Here is a 20017-nt window from a genome sequence, read left to right on the forward strand (position 1 = left end):
CTCGGTTTCTGGGTTCAAATGTCCCTATTTTCCCAGTAAAAAGGAGTCCTTGTTCCAGTCCCTGGAACATTTGTGGGTACAGGGCATGATTGTGGAGGTTCCAACCAGTGAAAGGTTCACAGGTTTTTACTCAAATGTCTTCACAGTGGCAAAACCAAATGGCGTGGTAAGACCCATTCTAGATCTCAAAGCTCTGAACCAGTATCTGACCGTTCAGTCTTTTCGCATGGAATCAATCTGCTCTGTGGTAGCCTCTCTAGGAGAGGAGATTTTCTGGCTTCCATAGATATCAAGAATGCATACCTCCATGTATCAATTTTCAGGCTCCCTCAGAGGTTTCTGCGTTTTGCAGTAGGGCAGTCCCATTTTCAGTTTGTGCCTCTGCCGTTCAGTCTGGCCACACCTTCTCGGGTGTTTACAAAAATCTTGGCCCCTGTGCTGGCTCTTCTAAGGTCTTAGGGCATCTCAGTAATGGGTTACCTAGACAACCTGCTGATCAAGAATCAGTCAGGACCAGGTCTAAAACGGGATGTTTCCCAGACAGTCCAGTTCTTAGAGGATCTGGGTGGGATTGGGAACTTAGAAAAGCCTGTTCAGACTCTGAAATATTTGGGTCTGATTCTTGATACTGTTCAGGCAAAGGTTTTTCCTGCCATTAAAAAAGGTTCTGGCCCTGAAGGGTCTGGTGTGGTTGGTGTGACGGTATTCACCGTCACTGGAAGTGAAAAACAGATACTTAATGGTTTGGATTGCTTCAGGTGGGACAGTAATATTTGTCAGCAATATCTTCATATAGAAATATGAAGATGTATTCACACTTTACACTGGGAGACTTAGACTGTTATACACCATTGCTATGAAGTCTGCCTCCTAGATAATGTGTATTCTGTGTGCTTGTCTGTGAGAGACACACACAGACTGTCATTGACAGGCTTCCCTATTGTTTGTGTATCAAAATGGAATGTGGATTGTGTCTGTCCCATTGTTAAATGTTAATGATCTCACATTGTTCTGTCCAGATGGCTAGATAATTAGTTTTGTTCCTGTATACACTTTCATCTGCATATGCTACTGTAATCAGGCAGAGGGGAGGGATTGCATACACTGTATGGGAGTGTAAAACTCTGTTTCTATTGGATAGTGAATGTCATGTCATGTTCTCCACAAGGTCCACTTGGGCGGTAACCTTGTGGGGGAAAAATGTATAAAAGTCTGTTTTTACCCCTTCATGAAGTCTCAACTCATGTTTGGAGGAATATACTACAAGGGATTGCTATGCTCTTCATACTTCCTTGGATAATCACTAATCTCTTGTAAGAGCTTGTGTAAGAGCATGTACCTGTTCCTGCTTCACTCTCTGGGGAAAGAGAGGTTCACCCACTGGAACCTGGAGCCTTGTCGTAGGTCCAGGGTGGGTAGGAGACGGCGAGACCCCAACCAAGCTGTGGCGATTCTTGGGTTCTGACATGGTTATGGTGTCTGGTGGAGTGCTTGGAGCCCTCGGGAAGCACTAGGAGCATCTGTCAATGGAGGTACCCAGTCGGGGTGCCGGTTGATCCGATACAGTTGGTAAGAGGGAAAAAGTTTCCCTCTATACAGCTGTGCATGAGACTGCTAGGCAAGATGGAATCCTCATTCGAAGCAGTCCCTTATGCGCATTTCCACTCTGAGCTCTGGATTCCCCAATGTTTCTTTCCCCAAGGGTAAGACAGGATCTGGCCTGGTGGCTGGTCCTCAGCAACCTAAGCAAGGGGAAATCTTTTCTGCCTGTGACCTGGAAGGTAACCACAGAAGCCAGCCTTATCGGCTGGGGAGCAGTACTAGAGGAAAGCTCTATCCAGGGAAGGTGGTCTCAGGTCGAAAATGTTTACCCATCAACATATTGGAGGTCTGAGCAGCCCATTTGGTAGTGGTTTCTTGGATGACCAGACTGCGGGGTTGTCCTGTCAGGATTCAGTCCGACAACCATATATCAACCTTTTATCAACCATCAGGGGGGAACCAGAAGCCATTCAGTGCAGAAAGAGGTGAACCACATCCTGTCTTGGACAGAGAGACATGTTCCATGTCTGTCAGCGGTTTTCATCCCGGGGGTGGGCAACTGGCAGGCAGACTTTCTAAGTCTCCAGCAGTTGTTTCCAGAGGAATGCTCCCTGCATCCCGATGTATTTAAACTGATCTGCCAACGTTGGGGTACTCCCGACTTAGATCTATTGGCGTCCAGGTTCAACAACAAGCTCGACAGGTTTGATTCCAGAACCAGGGATCCAATCGCGATCGGAACGACGGTGGCCTAAGCGATTCCTTGGTTTTGGTTCAATCTGATCTATGCGTTCCCTCCAGTCCAGCTTTTGCCTCGTCTGTTGAGCAGAATTCAGGTGGAGGGGAAGCCAGTGATCCTTGTGGCTCCGGCTTGGCCCAGGAGACCTTGGAAATTGTGAAATTAGCATTAGGGGAGCCACGGTTGCTTCCATGTCATCCCGATCTGCTCTCCCAAGGTCCAATATTCCACCATACCTTGCGGTCACTGAATTTGATGCTTTGGCTATTAAAACCAGAATCTTAAGAGACCGTGGAGTTTCTGGTCCAGCTCTGGCTACATTGATAAATGCCAGAAAACCTGTCTCTAGGAGAATCTGTTATACGGTTTGGAGATCCTACATTTCTTGGTGTGAATCCAAAAGATGGTATCCTCGTAAGTATTTCATTGGAAGAATTCTTTCTTTTCTTCAAATAGCAGTGGACTTGAAGCTGGCATTAGGAACCATTAAGGGGCAGATCTCCGCCTTGTCTTTTTTCTTTCAGAAACCAATAGAAACGCACTCCTTGGTGCAGGCTTTTTTTCAAGGTGTGATTCGTACGGTTCCACAAGTCAAACCACCCCTATGTCCTTGGGACCTAAATCTTGTGCTCTCTATGCTACAGAGGCAACCCTTTGAGCCTATGAGTTATATTCCTTTATTTTCTTGATAAGGAAATTGGTCTTTTTGGTTGCCATAACCTCGGCCAAAGAGTGTCGGATTTGGTGGCTCTCTCCTGCAAAGAGACATTTTTGATCCTTCATCAGAACAGGGTGGTCTTACACTCTCATCTGGCCTTTTTGCCTAAGGTAGTTTACTGTTTTCGTTTAAACCAAGATATTTTTCTACCTTCCTTTACTCTGAGTCCTCAGGCTACAGAGGAGAAACTGTTGCATTTTCTTGATGTAGTATGAGCAGTCAAAGTCTGTTTAAACATGTCAGCACTAATTTGTTGTACTGATGCTTTCTTTATCCTGCCAGAAGGCCCTAAGAAAGGCCAAGCAGCAACTAGTTCCACTATTTCCAAGTGGATTTGTCAAGTCATTGCGCAGGCATATGGCTTAAAGGGTAAAGTTCCACCCTTTAGGTTAAAAGCTCACTCTACCAGGAGGGTAAGTGCTTTATGGGCAGTGCATCATTAGGTGTCTATGGCTCAGATTTGAAAAGCTGCTACCTGGTTTTCAGCTTATACATTCACAAAATATAACCAAGTGGATGTAAGAGCCCAAGAAGGGGCTCAATTTGGTAGTATCATACTTTAGGCAGCAGTATAAGTTCTTTCTTGCCCAGGGGCAATTTTGGGGTTGCTATGTCCCCTCCCCTCATGGGCATTGCTTTAGGACATCCCAGATAGTTATTCCCGGCTCTGTGTCCCGTGATGTATGATAAAGAAAATAGGATTTTTCCTTCAACCTACCTGTAAAATACTTTCTTGGAGTACATCACGGGACGCAGATAACAGGAACATAAATCGGGATCCCTCCTGGGCTTGAGCAAGACCACCACCACAGCCTCAGACGTAGGGGGGGGGGAGTTCTGGAGCGTAGGGATTGACTCAACATCTCATGAACTCGTGGCAGCAAATCTTCCACATAGGTCCTGTAGAACTCTGCAGACAGGCCACCTGACCAGGAGTCTTACCAACCTGTAGTGAACGTTCCTCCATAATAGTGATAGGGCCATCAAGCTTAGCACTATAGGTAGGAGTTAACCGGGGGAGCATCCAGGATGGAAGCAAAGTCATCTTCAGCATAGGCTACTTTAGAACTATACAGCGATCGATAGTAGGAAGCGAAGCACATGTTGATAGAGGCCGGGTCTGTCAAGAGATCACCAGAAGGAGATCGAAGTCTAGAAATATTGACAGGACCAGTTTGCTCTTTAGCCAGCCATGCCAGCAATTTGCCATTTTTTCCCCTTGTTCAAATTTTTCTGAGATTGGTGCAGTATCATCCTTTTAGTAGCAGTCATGCGCAGCAATCAAACCTCCCTAAGCGCTTTCTTCCAAGTGCGATAATCCCAAGCATCCTGAGAGCTGGCGAAAACCTCCTGAAGTTGTGTGGCTCTTTGTTGATCCAGGTCAACCCTGGAGGCTAGATGCGCCCGCTTAATAAGGCTTTAGTATATACCCCTGGTAAACACGGTCCCAAGTAGTTTCCAACAGTGCAGAACCAACATTCTGGGTCCAATATGTCAGCAGGTGAGAGCGATAGGCCATGTCTATCCTGATGTCAGAGACCCAGAAGGGAGACAGGCACCAAAGCCCCTTGGAGGGAGATACAGAAGTGGTAAGCTGGAGTAGGAGGGGAGTGTGATCAGATATGCCCCGGGGGGAGAATTTCGATTTTATGAACCCGCAGAAGGACAGAGGCACCCGCTAAAAGCAAATCAATACAGGATAGGGTTTTATGAGTAGCTGAGTGGCATGTATAGACCCGTAAGGAGGGATTTCTCCATTGCCAAACATCTGTGAGGTTATACGAGTTAATCCAGGCCTGAAGGTCCCAGGAGGACGAGCCATCTGAGTGCAGTCTGTCCAACCCGGGGTCCAACACCATATTAAAGTCACCTAACATGATTATGGAGTCAGTCTGGTATTTGGCCAGTTTACACGCTATAGAAACAAGGAGTTGTATTGAGGCGGGGGGGGGGGGTAAGTATAGGCCCACCAACACCACCTCCAAATTATAGAGCAGAGCATGTATAATAACATAATGACCATCCGGATCCAGCACCAGCTCCAGCAGCCCAAATGGAAGGGTTTTACAGTATATATTAAAATACTAACTCCCCTGGAATAGGTGGAGTGGTAGTGGTGTCTTACCCACAGCTTTTTAAGGCTAAGGACTTTGCTGCCTACCATATTCGTCTCCTGGAGGACACAAATGTGGGGCTGTTGCTTTTTGAGAAACTGAAAAACCATGGAGCACTTAATTTGGGCTTTCAGACCCTGAGTATTCCATGAAATTATGTTACATACTGCCATGGAGGTAGTGGGAAAGATGAGGCAAAGTCTACTGCCATGCCCAGCCAGATCCGGATGGTCACCCAACTAGGAACAAACACTGTACATCAAAGAGTTCCCCAGAGGTAGGAGAGGTACAATAAACACAGCTGCAGTGAAACTAAAACATAACAAACAAGTAACAAGGCTCCAAAAGGAGGAATCACCATGAAGGAGCACACACTGCGCTCTGGCGGCACGCAGGACCAGGTCACGGTCTTTAAAATGAAGGAGCTTGAAAATAAAACATGCAAAGGAGGGGCTCCAGGAGGCCCTCTGGTAGATGGTATAGAGTGGGCTCTTTCAACTGAGAAGAAGGGAGAGAACTGGGCCTTAGGCAGAAGATGGGTAATGAGCCGCTCAGTAAAAGTCACAGGGTCATTATCTTCCACCCCTTTGGGGAGGCCCAGGATTCGCAGGTTATTTCGCCGATTCCTGTTCTCCATATCCCCTGCTGTGGTCTGAAGTTGATGGACCTTGATCTTCAGCACAAGAAAATCGGCCACATGGTCACATTGTCTGTCCTCCACGTCCAAGACCCGCTGCTCCACTGTGTTAATGCGGTCACGGAAGGAATCTAGGTCTCGCTGGATGAGACCTATTTCCGACTGCATATAGTCGATCTTTGTTGTGAGGGCCATTTGGCAGTTATTATTAGCCACAATTAATGCTGCAAAGTCTGTAGCCTCTGCTTGAGGGGAGGATGAGGGCTCTGCCTGTGTTGCCATATCTGTGGAGGTGGCGGCCGCACGTGTCACTTCCAGTGAAGTGGAGGCTGAAGTGGATGGGCCCGTTCGGCGAGCCGGAGTCGCTCCTTTCTTCGTGGTTATCACCATGTGGTCCCGCAGACCTAGGGAAACAGAGAAAGCCTATGTCCTACACCAGGATAAAAGCAGGATAGATGCAGCGGCCAGCAGAGCTCAAAATTAATCATCCGTTCTCAGCGCCATCTTGGACATGCCCTGCTTCCATTGTCACCCCGTCTTCTCTTCTCATGCGCAAGGGAGTCGTGGTTTATTGCCCAGTTTTGAAGGAAAGGCACGGGAATGCCGTTACTTCAGAGAAAATGCGCCAGTGACGTCACCGACTGCATCTAAAGTAATTATCTTCTAAACGGTGAACATTTAGGAGATATTTCCAGTACCTACAGGTTATTATAGGCTTATCTATAAGTAAAAATCATACATGGGAGTTACCACTTTAAAACCCAGTGTGCATGAACACTTATGCTCTGTTCATGCCATGCTGGTGCATCAAAGCGATCACATGTTCTACGCATGTCATGTGTACAGCGTTCTATTCTTTTCAATGGGCATCCTTACATGCGAGAAATGCTCAAAAGAAGTCTGACCCTGAGAAATCAGGACAAAAAGAAGCACATGGTGCTGCTGCAATATGAGTTTTGGCGCATGTGAAATTGTGTTTGTTTGCAGATGTATGGGGGTGCCATTATGGAATGAGAACACGTGTGTGTTTTCAGATGTATGGGGGTGTCATTATGGAATGAGAACACGTGTGTGTTTTCAGATGTATGGGGGTGTCATTATGGAATGAGAACACGTGTGTGTTTTCAGATGTATGGGGGTGTCATTATGGAATGAGAACACGTGGGTGTTTTCAGATGTATGGGGGTGTCATTATGGAATGAGAACACGTGTGTGTTTTCAGATGTATGGGGGTGCCATTATGGAATGAGAACACGTGTGTGTTTTCAGATGTATGGGGGTGTCATTATGGAATGAGAACACGTGGGTGTTTTCAGATGTATGGGGGTGTCATTATGGAATGAGAACACGTGTGTGTTTTCAGATGTATGGGGGTGCCATTATGGAATGAGAACACGTGTGTGTTTTCAGATGTATGGGGGTGTCATTATGGAATGAGAACACGTGGTTGTTTGCAGATGTATGGGGGTGCCATTATGGAATGAGAACACGTGTGTGTTTTCAGATGTATGGGGGTGTCATTATGGAATGAGAACACGTGGTTGTTTGCAGATGTATGGGGGTGCCATTATGGAATGAGAACACGTGTGTGTTTTCAGATGTATGGGGGTGTCATTATGGAATGAGAACACGTGGGTGTTTGCAGATGTATGGGAGTGCCATGATGGAATGAGAACACGTGGGTGTTTTCAGATGTATGGGGGTGCCATGATGGAATGAGAACACGTGGGTGTTTTCAGATGTATGGGGGTGCCATGATGGAATGAGAACACGTGGGTGTTTGCAGATGTATGGGGGTGCCATGATGGAATGAGAACACGTGGGTGTTTGCAGATGTATGGGAGTGCCATTATAGAATGAGAACACGTGGTTGTTTGCAGATGTATGGGGGTGCCATTATGGAATGAGAACACGTGGTTGTTTGCAGATGTATGGGAGTGCCATTATGGAATGAGAACACGTGGTTGTTCGCAGATGTATGGGGGTGCCATTATGAAATGAGAACACGTGGGTGTTTGCAGATGTATGGGGGTGCCATTATGAAATGAGAACACGTGGGTGTTTGCAGATGTATGGGGGTGCCATTATGAAATGAGAACATGTGGGTGTTTGCAGATATATGGGGGTGCCATTATGGAATGAGAACACGTGGGTGTTTGCAGATGTATGGGGGTGCCATTATGAAATGAGAACACGTGGGTGTTTGCAGATGTATGGGGGTGCCATTATGAAATTAGAACACGTGGGTGTTTGCAGATATATGGGGGTGCCATTATGGAATGAGAACACGTGGGTGTTTGCAGATGTATGGGGGTGCCATTATGGAATGAGAACACATGGGTTTTTGCAGATGTATGGGGTGTCATTATGGAATGAGAAAATGCATGTGTTGGCCGATGTATGAGGGGTGCCATTATGACCTCATTCACTTGGGGTGTACAATGCCATATGCCCATGCGGTCCTTTTTAACCACCACTGGGATGCACAAGTGTTCCCTGCATCCCTGTGCACGCAGTTCCTATGATGTCTTTTGGGATTCAGCAGCTTCAAAGGCATAGCCCTGTGTCCCAATAGGACATCCTTGTGGGAGAGATTTGTGTGTGCAGCCTATTGTATTAGGGTGTGCACCCCAAAGCTTAAATACACATGCCGTTCTCGGCAGCCTCAGCTGCACTGGTCAGTGATTGAATGGAAAGTGATCTGTGCTGTTCATTCACAAACTGAAGCATAGTAAACACTTACTTAGCAAGGAACACTTGTACATCCCCATGCAGGTAGACATGGCCCTGCACAGGCGTAAGGTACTGTGCATTCTGTGGGATGAACGTTCGGCCTATATTCTTACAGTGTGTATCCCACTTCATTCTCAAATTGCAGGCAAAAAAAGTTGAAATGCAGCTACACTTTATTACCAAAAGTATTGGGACGCCTGCCTTTACACGCACATGAACTTTAATGGCACCCCAGTCTTAGTCCGTAGGGTTCAATATTGAGTTGGCCCACCCTTTGCAGCTATAACAGCTTCAACTCTTCTGGGAAGGCTGTCCACAAGGTTTAGGAGTGTGTCTATGGGAATGTTTGACCATTCTTCCAAAAGCACATTTGTGAGGTCAGGCACTGATGTTGGATGAGAAGGCCTGGCTCGCAGTCTCTGCATGTACTCATCCGAAAGGCGTTCTATCAAGTTGAGGTCAGGACTCTGTGCAGGCCAGTCAAGTTCCTGTACCCCAAACTTCTTGTCGAACATCAGTGCCTGGCCTCACAAACGCTCTTCTGGAAGAATGGTCAAACATTCCCATAGACACACTCCTAAACCTTGTGTACAGTCTTCTCAGAAGAGTTGAAGCTGTTATAGCTGCAAAAGGTTGGCCAACTCAATGGTGAACCCTACGGACTAAGACTGGCTATACACGTATAGATTTTTGTTTGGAAATTTGTTTGATTTTCTAATCGTTAGTGGGGTCAAATCGATGACTGTATTCAACTGCAGTGATGGGAAAATTCGAAGGGGCAAGAAGGAAAACTTTTCTCGGTCAACAAATTTCCGGGCAGTGTATGTGGTTATCGCTCAGAAATGACATTCATTTTAAAATTAAATGTTAAAACCAAATGACAATTTCCAAATTACATTTGTCCATTCATCGAATGTTCAAAGAGTTTTCATACGAATGTTCTACGAACATTCATGTCCAAAAATCTATACATGTATGGCCATAAGACTGGCATGCCATTAAATGCTTTTTGTAATATAGTGTATTTCTTGTCGAACGCCACATTTTGTATTCAAACGCATGCAATTAAGCTGCGTTGTGTTGGAATAGAGAAGCCTTCATCTGTTATAATCACCTGTATACACAAACTCCTAATCCCGTTTATTGAAGGTTTACAGGGACTAATACAATAATTCATGATTTCTCTCCCCCCAAGTAATATAATAAAGAATAGTTTCTGGACAGATTTCCTTCTTCACCAATCTGTGTTCTCCATTCCAAGCAGAAGAAGAAGAGTCTCAAGTTACTTTCTACAACCACACAATCCTTCCCTTCCTTTGTGTGCGACGGTTGCTTAGTAACCAGAAGGTGACACAGAGCTTGTCTGTTGTCCTCCCCAGCCTGGCTGTGATTGGTGGAGGATTTCACAGACCTGCTACTTCCTGGATACGGTCTCCATCCAAACATCACTGACAACTCTGAGCCAAGCTCAACAAGGACTGTACTACAATCCCAGCACAGATATTCCCAAACCTCGTCACCTCTCCGAGAATCAGGTATTGTCACAGGGGGAGATCAGCAGTGTCATTTACATACATTATATGTCCTTTATTATGCTTCGCCACAATGACTTTATATCATTCTCTATGTAAAGACATAGAACTGTAGATTTGTTACTTAGTTCTAAAAAAAAATGTGTGTATTATAGCAATCACTAACCTCTTAAATGTCCAATTCCAACGGTTCTTATGCCTCGTACACTCGATCAGATAAACGTACTAAAAAAATCGCTTTCGAATTGATGGCACAATAATCTGATCATTAGTACACAGTTTTCTACAGCTCACGACATTTCATCCAACAAAATCTGAAGGGACAAACACGAAATATTTTGCCGTACGATAGCCTAGCAAAGGACAATCATTTAATCAGTACAGCATGCATCCGCTAAAAATCGATAGACAAAGACCACGCATGATCAGAAACACAAAAATAACCCGGAAAAGGCCTGGCTGCCATTGTTTTTGTTTTGCACTATCCGATACGTAACTACGCAATGCAACCAGGAAGCTTTTCCAGAATTGTACAAAAAAAAAATCATACGTTTAGTACGCATTGTTGAATTCGATGTCAGTATCATGCAACAAAATGCGAACGATAAGTCATCTGATTATCTGATCGTGTGTACGAAGCATTAGACCCTGTTCACACTGGGATTAAAAAATGGGCATTTGGGACGCGTTTTTGCCGCTCATGCAGCAAAGTAGCCTACAATAGATAAAATGGACAGCGGACAGAGCTGTTCACATCTGAAAAACAAGTAGCATCTGTGTTGCTTTAAGTCGCTGTGTTGCAAAAACGAAGCTCCATTCAAGCATAGGGGAAAGCGCTGTAAATGTGCCTGTAGTGATTACAGTGCATTTACGGAGAATTTGACAAGCATTTGACAAGCGTTTAACAAATATCAGTGAAGTGGAAAAAAAACATTTCCACTTTTATAAAGGAGGGTGTCTGGGTTGTGTTTTTAACACACCTTAAACGAGTGTTAAATGCATCAAAAATGCAGATTAACGCTATAGGTGCATTATTTTGCATTAGCTTCAGCATTAGAACTTTTTGCATTTGTGAACTTAGCCTTAAAGTGGGCTTTAATGTCCAGGAATGGCGCGGCTTCTGTATCATGTGACTGCTGGCTATCAATCAGAAGCCGTGTTTAGGAATGTTTGGTGACAGCTTGGTCAGTGCACAGTGAGTGCGGTCACCACACAACCTCAGACCACCAGGGATGCATATAAATATGGATAGATAGATAGATAGATAGATAGATAGATAGATAGATAGATAGATAGATAGATAGATAGATAGATAGATAGATAGATAGATAGATAGATAGATAGATAGATAGATAGATAGATAGATAGATAGATAGATAGATAGATAGATAGATAGATAGATAGATAGATAGATAGATAGATAGATAGATAGATAGATAGATAGATAGATAGATAGATAGATAGATAGATAGATAGATAGATAGATAGATAGATAGATAGATAGATAGATAGATAGATAGATAGATAGATAGATAGATAGACTATAGTACCAAAAGTATTGGGACACCTGCCTTTACACGCACATGATCTTTAATGGCCTTCCATTCTTAGTCCGTAAGGTTCAATATTGAGTTGGCCCACCCTTTGCAGCTATAACAGCTTCAACTCCTCTGGGAAGGCTGTCCACAAGGTTTAGGAGTGTGTCTATGGGAATGTTTGACCATTCTTCCAGAAGTGCATTTGTGAGCTTAGGAACTGATGTGGATGAGAAGGCCTGCCTCACAGTCTCTATTCTAATTCATCCCAAAGGTGTTTTAACAGGTTGAAGTCAGTGAACCTCCTCCACCCTAAACTCGCTCATCCATGTCTTTATGGTCCTTGCTTTGTGCACTGGTCCAAATCATTTGGTGGAGGGGGGATTATGGTGCGGGGTTGTTTTTCAGGGGTTGGGCTTGGCCCCTTAGTTCCAGTAAAGGGAACTCTTAGGCCCCATGCACACGGGGCATTAGAAAAAACGTGCGTCAAAGTTAGTTCTGACGCCGGAAAAAGCAGCTGTTAAACGTGCTTTCAGTAGCTTTTTCCATTGGCGTTATTGCACGTTTGGCCACGTTGCTTTTAGCAGCGTTTTTTTTCTGCCTCCATTCAAAATCAATGGTTCCCTATGGGAGCCTATTGATTTGAATGGAAGTCGCACCACAAGTCGGATCCGACTTGTGGGACGACTTGCGCTGTGAGAATCTTAAGGGGGAACTCCACGCCAAAATGGGAAAAAAACGGCGTGGGGGTCCCCCCCAGGTTTCAAACCAGGCCCTTCGGGTCTGGTATGGAATTTGAGGGTAGTCCCACGCCGAAAAAACGGCATGGGGTCCCCCCCAAGATCCATACCAGACCCTTATCCGAGCATGCAGCCCGGCAGGCCAGGAAAGGGGAGGGGACGAGCGAGCGGCCCCACCCCCCCTGGACCACACCAGACCACATGCCCTCAACATGGGGGGGTGTTTGTGCTTTGGGGCAGGGGGGGCTCTGCACCCCCCACCTCAAAGCACCTTGCCCCCATGTTGATGAGGACAAGGGCCTCATCCCCACAACCTTGGCCGGTGGTTGTGGGGGTCTGCGGGCAGGGGGCTCATCGGAATCCGGAAGCCCCCTTTAACAAGGGGGCCCCCCAGATCCCGGACCCCCTCCCTATGTGAATGGGTATGGGGTACACTGTACCCCTACCCATTCACCCCATAAAAGGCAGTGTATGTAAATAACGACAGGAGACGTTTTGGAAAGTTTATTAAAAATCTTCATCTGTTCTTCTCTGGTCTTCTCCCTCTCCTGGTCTTCTTGTCTTCTGCTCTTTTGCCCTCAGCTCTTCTCTTCTCTTCTTCTGGGAGAAGACCAGGAGAGGGAGAAGACCAGATAACGTGGCTTAACGTGGCAGACCCTTTGGCAAGTCCCCTGGTACTCATGGACACTGTTTTTCCCAGAAGATTCTGCCAGCAGCTCTACCATCAGCCTCATTGGATCTTCTGCAGCTCAGCTCCACAGATAGTGCCTAAGACCACCTTCCTCTTGCTTCAAGAGGAGAGACAGCCGTCCACCTCCTCCTGGGACTCCCTGTCACATGTCCCCCCCGGCTTTTATGAGCAATCCCAGGATGCACTGCAAGAGTGCCCACCCACTGAGACTCCCACAAAAGCCAATGTGTCACTGGCTGGGTTTCCTCCACTGTCCAACAAGCTCTCTTATTGGATACAGTGGGGACACTCCCTCAGACCCAGTGAATCACCCCCAGAAACATGCAACAGGCAGCTTAATAGATCAGGCTCCCCTGATAAGCAGAAGGAGCATAAGATGCTTTTACCTAGCACCTACCTAGGAGGGTGCTACAAATGCATTGAGTTGCTGCCATGTGATTGGCTGATTAGCAATTTGTGTTACTGAGCAACTAAACAGGTGCACCTAATAAAGTGGCTGGTAAGTGTAAATGTGAGCTAGTAGCCGTGTTTGCCATCAGGACATAGCAATATAACTGTATTTATTGTGATATTACATATCTATTAAATGTATACAGGGCCGCTGATAGGGGGGGACCACCAGCCCTCTTGTAGGGGGCCCAAGCACACAGGGGGGCCCACACAGAGAGGGGGATTAGTGATGGATAACAATTACAGAAATCTTCCTCCAGTACCTGAATCTGATCTGTCCCTCTCCCTGCTATCAGCTTTTATCTGTTGAGAAAGAGACAGTCGTCCCTCACTAACCCCCCTCCCTTGTGTGCCCCCCCCCTCCCAGCACTTATCTCTGCTCAGGAGTTTATTTGTAAATTGTAACTTTGTTTCTCTCTCTCTGTCTCTCCTTCTTTTTTATTTAACATCGTTTTTTTTTTTAGATTTAGCAGGAAATATGCGAGTTATGTTATATTTGTGTCTGCTAATAGTGATTTTGTTGTAATTTTAGCTAAATATATCTTTAATATTTTCTTGGGGGGGTCCTGCCAGGTAGTCTGTAAGGGGCCCCTGCGATTTCTAACAGCAGCCCTGAATGTATATATGTGGATAGGTCACAGGTCCTCTTTGATGATTGATGTGTTGATATAATCAGTTGTATTACCTTCACAATTACCATCCATATTAATTGTTCCTTTTCTTTTATGAATGTGATTAAAGAATGCCCCTGAGAAGACCAGCTTCCAGCATCCGCTCTGATAGCAGCGATGTGGACATGGAGGGAATGGGTACGTTTGTTATTTATATACTGCAGGAAAAGATCATTTTGTCCCCTATAGCGCTGCTGACAATGGATTGAGATATAGAAATCTATGGGAGGCTTCAGTTCCTTTGTTATTGAAGGCTTTTACAGGGTAATTGTGGTGGAGCATTTAAAACAATGTCAGAATCACTTTTACTCTTTAACTCCATGCTGTTATTACAGTTTTCAGCAACTGAAATTCTACAGATTTTACGCCTCTATTTGAATCTCCGACACAAACGGGTAGCTTTTATATGCTCCTGTTTAGCAAGAGTTAGGTGACCGACAGATTGACATTTCATTGTCATTACTTGGTATTTGATACTAAAAGTTCAGCTGGGTATACCTTATTGGATTTTCAAACGAAAAATTTTCAAACGATTTAAAAGAGAAGTCTGACCAAAGCTTTTTTTTTAATCAGAAAAAGGTTTTTATTAAATATATGAACAGTACAGATCATATAATATTGCACATTTGTCGTACAGGATAATTCTATTACCATTGTTTGTGTCTGTACATATCATACATTCCAGGAACAAGAAATTAGCACATATACAATTAACAGTCTCAAACATCAGTACCTCTTCGTGTCAAGTCTGTCTCCGCTCCAATAGGCCTCTCACATATTGTATACAGATAGGTGTGTACATGTAACTTAATATTTAAAGGTTTTGTATACGACCCTAGAGTCCCAGTTGATTGTATGTATCGCGGTGGCATGTTACCTCGCTAATCCCTAAGATTACTCTTGTTCGTGTGACATTGCAAGATCCTCATCAATACCAGTTCCCTGGAGGACATCCCTGGGGTGTCAAGCCAAGGGGACCACAGTCTTTCAAATTTGTTTAGCCGTCTTCTGTGTTGGTATATATTTCTCTAAAATGAGTGTATTGCCCATGTGGGTCACCAACATTTTAATAGATGTAGGGGTCCCCGACTTCCAGCTGAGAAGTATCACTTTCCTGGCCTGGAACAGGGCCCTTGAAAAAGCTAGTCTTGTCACCTCCTCTGGGGTGACCTCCTTGAGAATCCCGAGGAGACAGTGAGTAGGCTTCAAAGGAACGGAAACCTAGAAAATCCTGTTATGGGTGGACAGGACCCCGCTCCAATATCGGTGAAGCTTTGGGCATCGCCAGGGGAGGCGGAAAAAGTCTCCCGGTGCCTGTCTGCATTTTCCACATAGTGGTTCGGTTAGTATACCCATCCGGTGAAGTATAGTGCACCCGAAGTAGGATGTATAACTGGGACACTTTCTGGGATGTATTACGTGAACATGTATTTGCGGCCTAAAAGGCCTCCTCCCATTGGTCCTCCCGTGATTGAGCCTATGTCTTCCTCCCATTGGGACATAGCTCTGGTAGGGTATGGCATGTGGTAGCATTGGGAGATAAACCCCTTTGTAGTGGGAGCATTCTGTGTTAAGTAGAATATCAGTGTGTGGGATATCTCCCATTCAGTTGGTTCACCCTGGGCTCTCACTGCATGCGCTAGTTGTAAGCAGTAGTATAGCCTATAGGGGGTAGATTAAATTGGCCTTGAAGGTCTGAGAAGGATTTAAGCCTTCCGTTTTGAAATACCTGATTGAGGAAGTTCACTCCCAGTGCTCGCCATCTGATGCCCTGTTGGATTTTTGCTGGCTCTATATATGTATTATTATCCCAAATCGGACTATATAAAGTCACTAGTGTAACCCTTCACTCGTTGTAGTTGTTTGGATTTATTCAAAATTTTCTGGAGCAGTATATATGTGGGCATTTGCTTATTGGACTTGTGAAACATCTGTGACTTCAGGCCCTCTGGGATAGAGTTGGCACCCGTGCCTGCTAGTAGGAGGTGAGCAGTAGAGCCTTTAGGGGTAGGTGTCATAAGGCCTATTAAATGTTGGAGTTGGGCAGCTAAATAGAAAATCCAGGGGTTTGGGAGAGCCAACCCCCTTTCATCTTTAGGAAATTGAAGCTGTTCCATTTTGTTCCGCGGGGGCTTGGCCCCCCCAAAGTAAGTGTCTAAATAGGGAGTTAATCACCCAGAATACTTTTAGGGGGATAACTATGGGGGAGTTGTGTAGGACATATAGTAATTGGGGCATCAATATCATTTTGATGAAATTTGTCTTCCCTGCCAGGGACATTTTAGTTTGTTCCACATATTGATTTTTAATCGGAAGCGGGTCAAAAAGGGTTGAAGGTTAAGGCGGTAGTATTCCGTGATTATAGGGGGGATTTGTATACCGAGGTATTTAAAGGAGGATACTATCGGGATAGGGCATATGGGTATATCTGGTCACCCTGACGCGTCATCCAACATCATTAGTGCGGACTTCATCCAATTTATAATTAACCCAGAGAAACGTCCAAAATCTGAAATGATGGACATGACCCTGGTGAGAGAGGGAGAGGTATCTCCCAGGAATAATAACATATCATCCCCATAGAGCATGATCTTCTCATGCAGTTCACCATATCTAAATCCGGTGATGGTCGGATCCGTATGCACCAGGGCCATCAGAGGTTCAATTGCCATGGCAAATACCCTGTTTCCCTGAAAATAAGCCCTACCCCGAAAATAAGACCTAGCGTAATTTTCGGGAATGGCTGCAATATAAGCCCTACACCCAAAATAAGCCCTAGTTAAATTTGTTGTAAAAACATGTAATCTATTTTGTAAAAAGATTATATAATGTGCAGTGTGTCTCTCTCTGTAACTTTATTGTGGAAAATACCTTATTTTTGTACATGCCGTAACTAAATAAGACATTCCCTAAAAATAAGCCCTAGTTTGTTTTATGTAGCCAAAATTATTATAAGACCCGGTGTTATTTTCGGGGAAACACGGTAGCAGGGGTGACAGGGAGCAACCCTGCCTAGTTCCCCTGCCCAGTGCAAAGGCAGGTAACATTCTGTCTGAAATCCTAATGGTCGCCTGCAGGGAACCATACAGCAGGCATACCCATGCTATAAAACGATTCCCTGAAACCTTAATTTGGATAACACGGCCCATAGATAGTGCCAGCTTACACTATCAAATGCCTTGTTTGCATCAAGCAAAAGTAGTGTCCTCTGACCCATATTATCTGCCTTAGTTTGCAGACCAAAGATTTTTTACTCATACATCTCTTCTGGATCAAAGGAATGCACTTACTTGTGCTCTCCTGTGACCCAGAATCAGCCAACAGCGGGCTAAAGCCTGCTGTCAGCTGAAGTCCCAGAGCCACTCCAGTCTCTGAATGTATCCCGCCAATAATGTTGTGATCCATCCAGATGCCATGCCACTAAAAACCTGAGCCATCCGCTCCCGCCCCCTCCCCAGCCCGGCGCTCTAGTGAACGCTGGAGGAGCAGAGCAGAGAGCAGGTGACTGACAGTCACTGCTCTCTTCCCAGCGCGGACCGAGAACAGCAGTCATGTGATCACTCAGGCTTAGAGCTGGCAGAGGACAGCTGCAATGCTGCAGCAGGGAGTTATGTATATTTTTTTTACTATGCCCACACATCTTCCTTAAAAATGTTTGTTCGATTTTCTAATCATTAGTGGGGTCTGGTTACAAGTAAATTAAAAGGAGCAGGGTTAAAACTTTTTCCCGAACTAATGTTTTCTCACAGTGTATGTGTTTTTTTTTTGGGAAATCACATTCATTCCTAAGTTTAAAAAAACCCAAACATTTAAACTCACCTATGTACAGTATCTCACAAAAGTGAGTACACCCCTCACATTTTTGTAAATATTTTATTATAACTTTTCACGTGACAACACTGAAGAAATTACACTTTGCTACAATGTAAAGTAGTGAGTGTGCAGCTTATATAACAGTGTACATTTTCTGAACCCTCCAAATAACTCAACACACAAAAGTGAGTACACCCCTAAGTGAAAATGTCCAAATTGGGCCCAATTAGCCATTTTCCCTCCCCGGTGTCATGTGACTCAGTATTACAAGGTCTCAGGTGTGAATGGGGAGCAGGTGAGTTAAATTTGGTGTTATCACCCTCACTCTCTCATACTGGTCACTGGAAGTTCAACATGGCACCTCATGGCATAGAACTCTCTGAGGATCTCAAAAAAAAGAATGGTTGCTCTACATGAAGGTGGCCTAGGCTATAAGAAGATTGTGAAGACCCTGAAACTGAGCTGCAGCCCGGTGGCCAAGACCATACAGTGGTTTAACAGGACAGGTCCCACTCAGAACAGGCCTCGCCATGGTCGACCAAAGCAGTTGAGTGCATGTGCTCAGCATCATATCCAGAGGTTGCCTTTGGAAAATAGACATATGAGTGCTGCCAGCATTGCTGCAGAGGTTGAAGGTGTGGGGGGGGGGGGGTCAGCCTGTCAGTGCTCAGACCATACGCTGCACACTGCATCAAATTGGTCTTCATGGCTGTCATCCCAGAAGGAAGCCTCTTCTAAAGATGATGCACAAGAAAGCCTGCAAACAGTTTGCTGTAGACAAGCAGACTAAGGGCATGGATTACTGGAACCATGGCCTGTGGTCTGATGAGTCCAAGATGAACTTATTTGGTTCAGATGGTGTCAAGCCTGTGTGGTGGCAACCAGGTGAGGAGTATAAAGACAAGTGTGTCTTGCCTACAGTCAAGCATGGTGGTGGGAGTGTCATGGTGCTACTGGCACTGGGGAGCTACAGTTCGTTGAGGGAACCATGAATGCCACATGTACTGTGACATACTGAAGCAGAGCATGATCCCCTCCCTTCAGAGACTAGGCCGCAGGGCTGTATTCCAACATGATAACGACCCCAAACACACCTCCAAGATGACCAATGCCTTGCTAAAGAAGGTGAGGGTAAAGGTAATGGACTGGCCAAGCATGTCTCCAGACCTAAATCCTATTGAGCATCTGTGGGGCAATCTCAAATGGAAGATGGAGGAGCACAAGGTCTCTAACATCCACCAGCTCCATGATGTTGTCATGGAGGAGTGGAAGAGGACTCCAGTGGCAACCTGTGAAGCTCTGGTAAACTCCATGCCCAAGAGGGTTAAGGCAGTGCTGGAAAATAATGGTGGTCACACAAAATATTGACACTTTGGGCCCAATTTGGACATTTCACTTAGGGGTGTACTCACTTTTGTTGCCAGTGGTTTAGAAAAAAATGGCTGTGTGTTGAGTTACTTTGAGGGGCTAGCAAATTTACACTGTTATACAAGCTGTACACTCACTACTTTACATTGTAGCAAAGTGTAATTTCTTCAGTGTTGTCACATGAAAAAATATAATAAAATATTTACAAAAATGTGAGGGGTGTACTCACATTTGTGAGATACTGTATATGCAGCATTGATCCGATGCAGCATCTGTTCCTTGTCTGCTCTACACCGAGGACTGAACGATCACATGACCGCTGATCGATCAGTTCTTGGGTCCGTTTTCACTGAAGTGCAGGACTGTGAAGGGAGCAGTTGGCTTAGGCTCTCAGTGGCGTGCTGAGAGGCTTAGCCAGCCTCCAGTCAGGTGTCTGGGCAGATCCTGCCATTATTGTTGGGATCCCTGCAAGGCCCTGACCTGCTCTGTGACTTTGGGACTGTAGTGAGCTGTCTGCTGAATCTGTGTCACAGGAGTACAATCCTGTGATCCACAGGAGAAATATGGCCAAAAGAGCTTTGTCCGTAATCCTCTTTTAAACAGAAATTCAATTTTGAATGACATTTGCCAAGCTTTAGCAGTTGTTGGTTCAACAACACTTGTAGACTCAACAACTGGGATCAAAAACATACTGTATACAGTGGCAATGTATTCACAATCTAACTAGAAAGTCC

General features: G+C 45.1%; 1 protein-coding gene across 1 annotated transcript in view; it reads left to right on the forward strand.

Annotated features, from left to right (window-relative positions):
• The first annotated feature begins 9882 nt into the window (after nt 1-9882).
• The window catches only part of ODAD1 (outer dynein arm docking complex subunit 1), a 259341-nt gene continuing 249206 nt past the window's right edge, over nt 9883-20017 (forward strand). Inside the window, exons 1-2 of the mRNA XM_082273694.1 lie at nt 9883-10018; nt 14173-14240. Coding sequence (XP_082129820.1) covers nt 14174-14240 — 67 coding nt within the window. The 5' untranslated portion in view covers nt 9883-10018; nt 14173. The remainder of the gene's footprint in view (nt 10019-14172; nt 14241-20017) is intronic.

Source organism: Pelophylax lessonae (genome assembly GCF_965119305.1).
Source record: "Pelophylax lessonae genome assembly, chromosome: 12".
NCBI classification, from domain to species: Eukaryota; Metazoa; Chordata; class Amphibia; order Anura; family Ranidae; genus Pelophylax; species Pelophylax lessonae.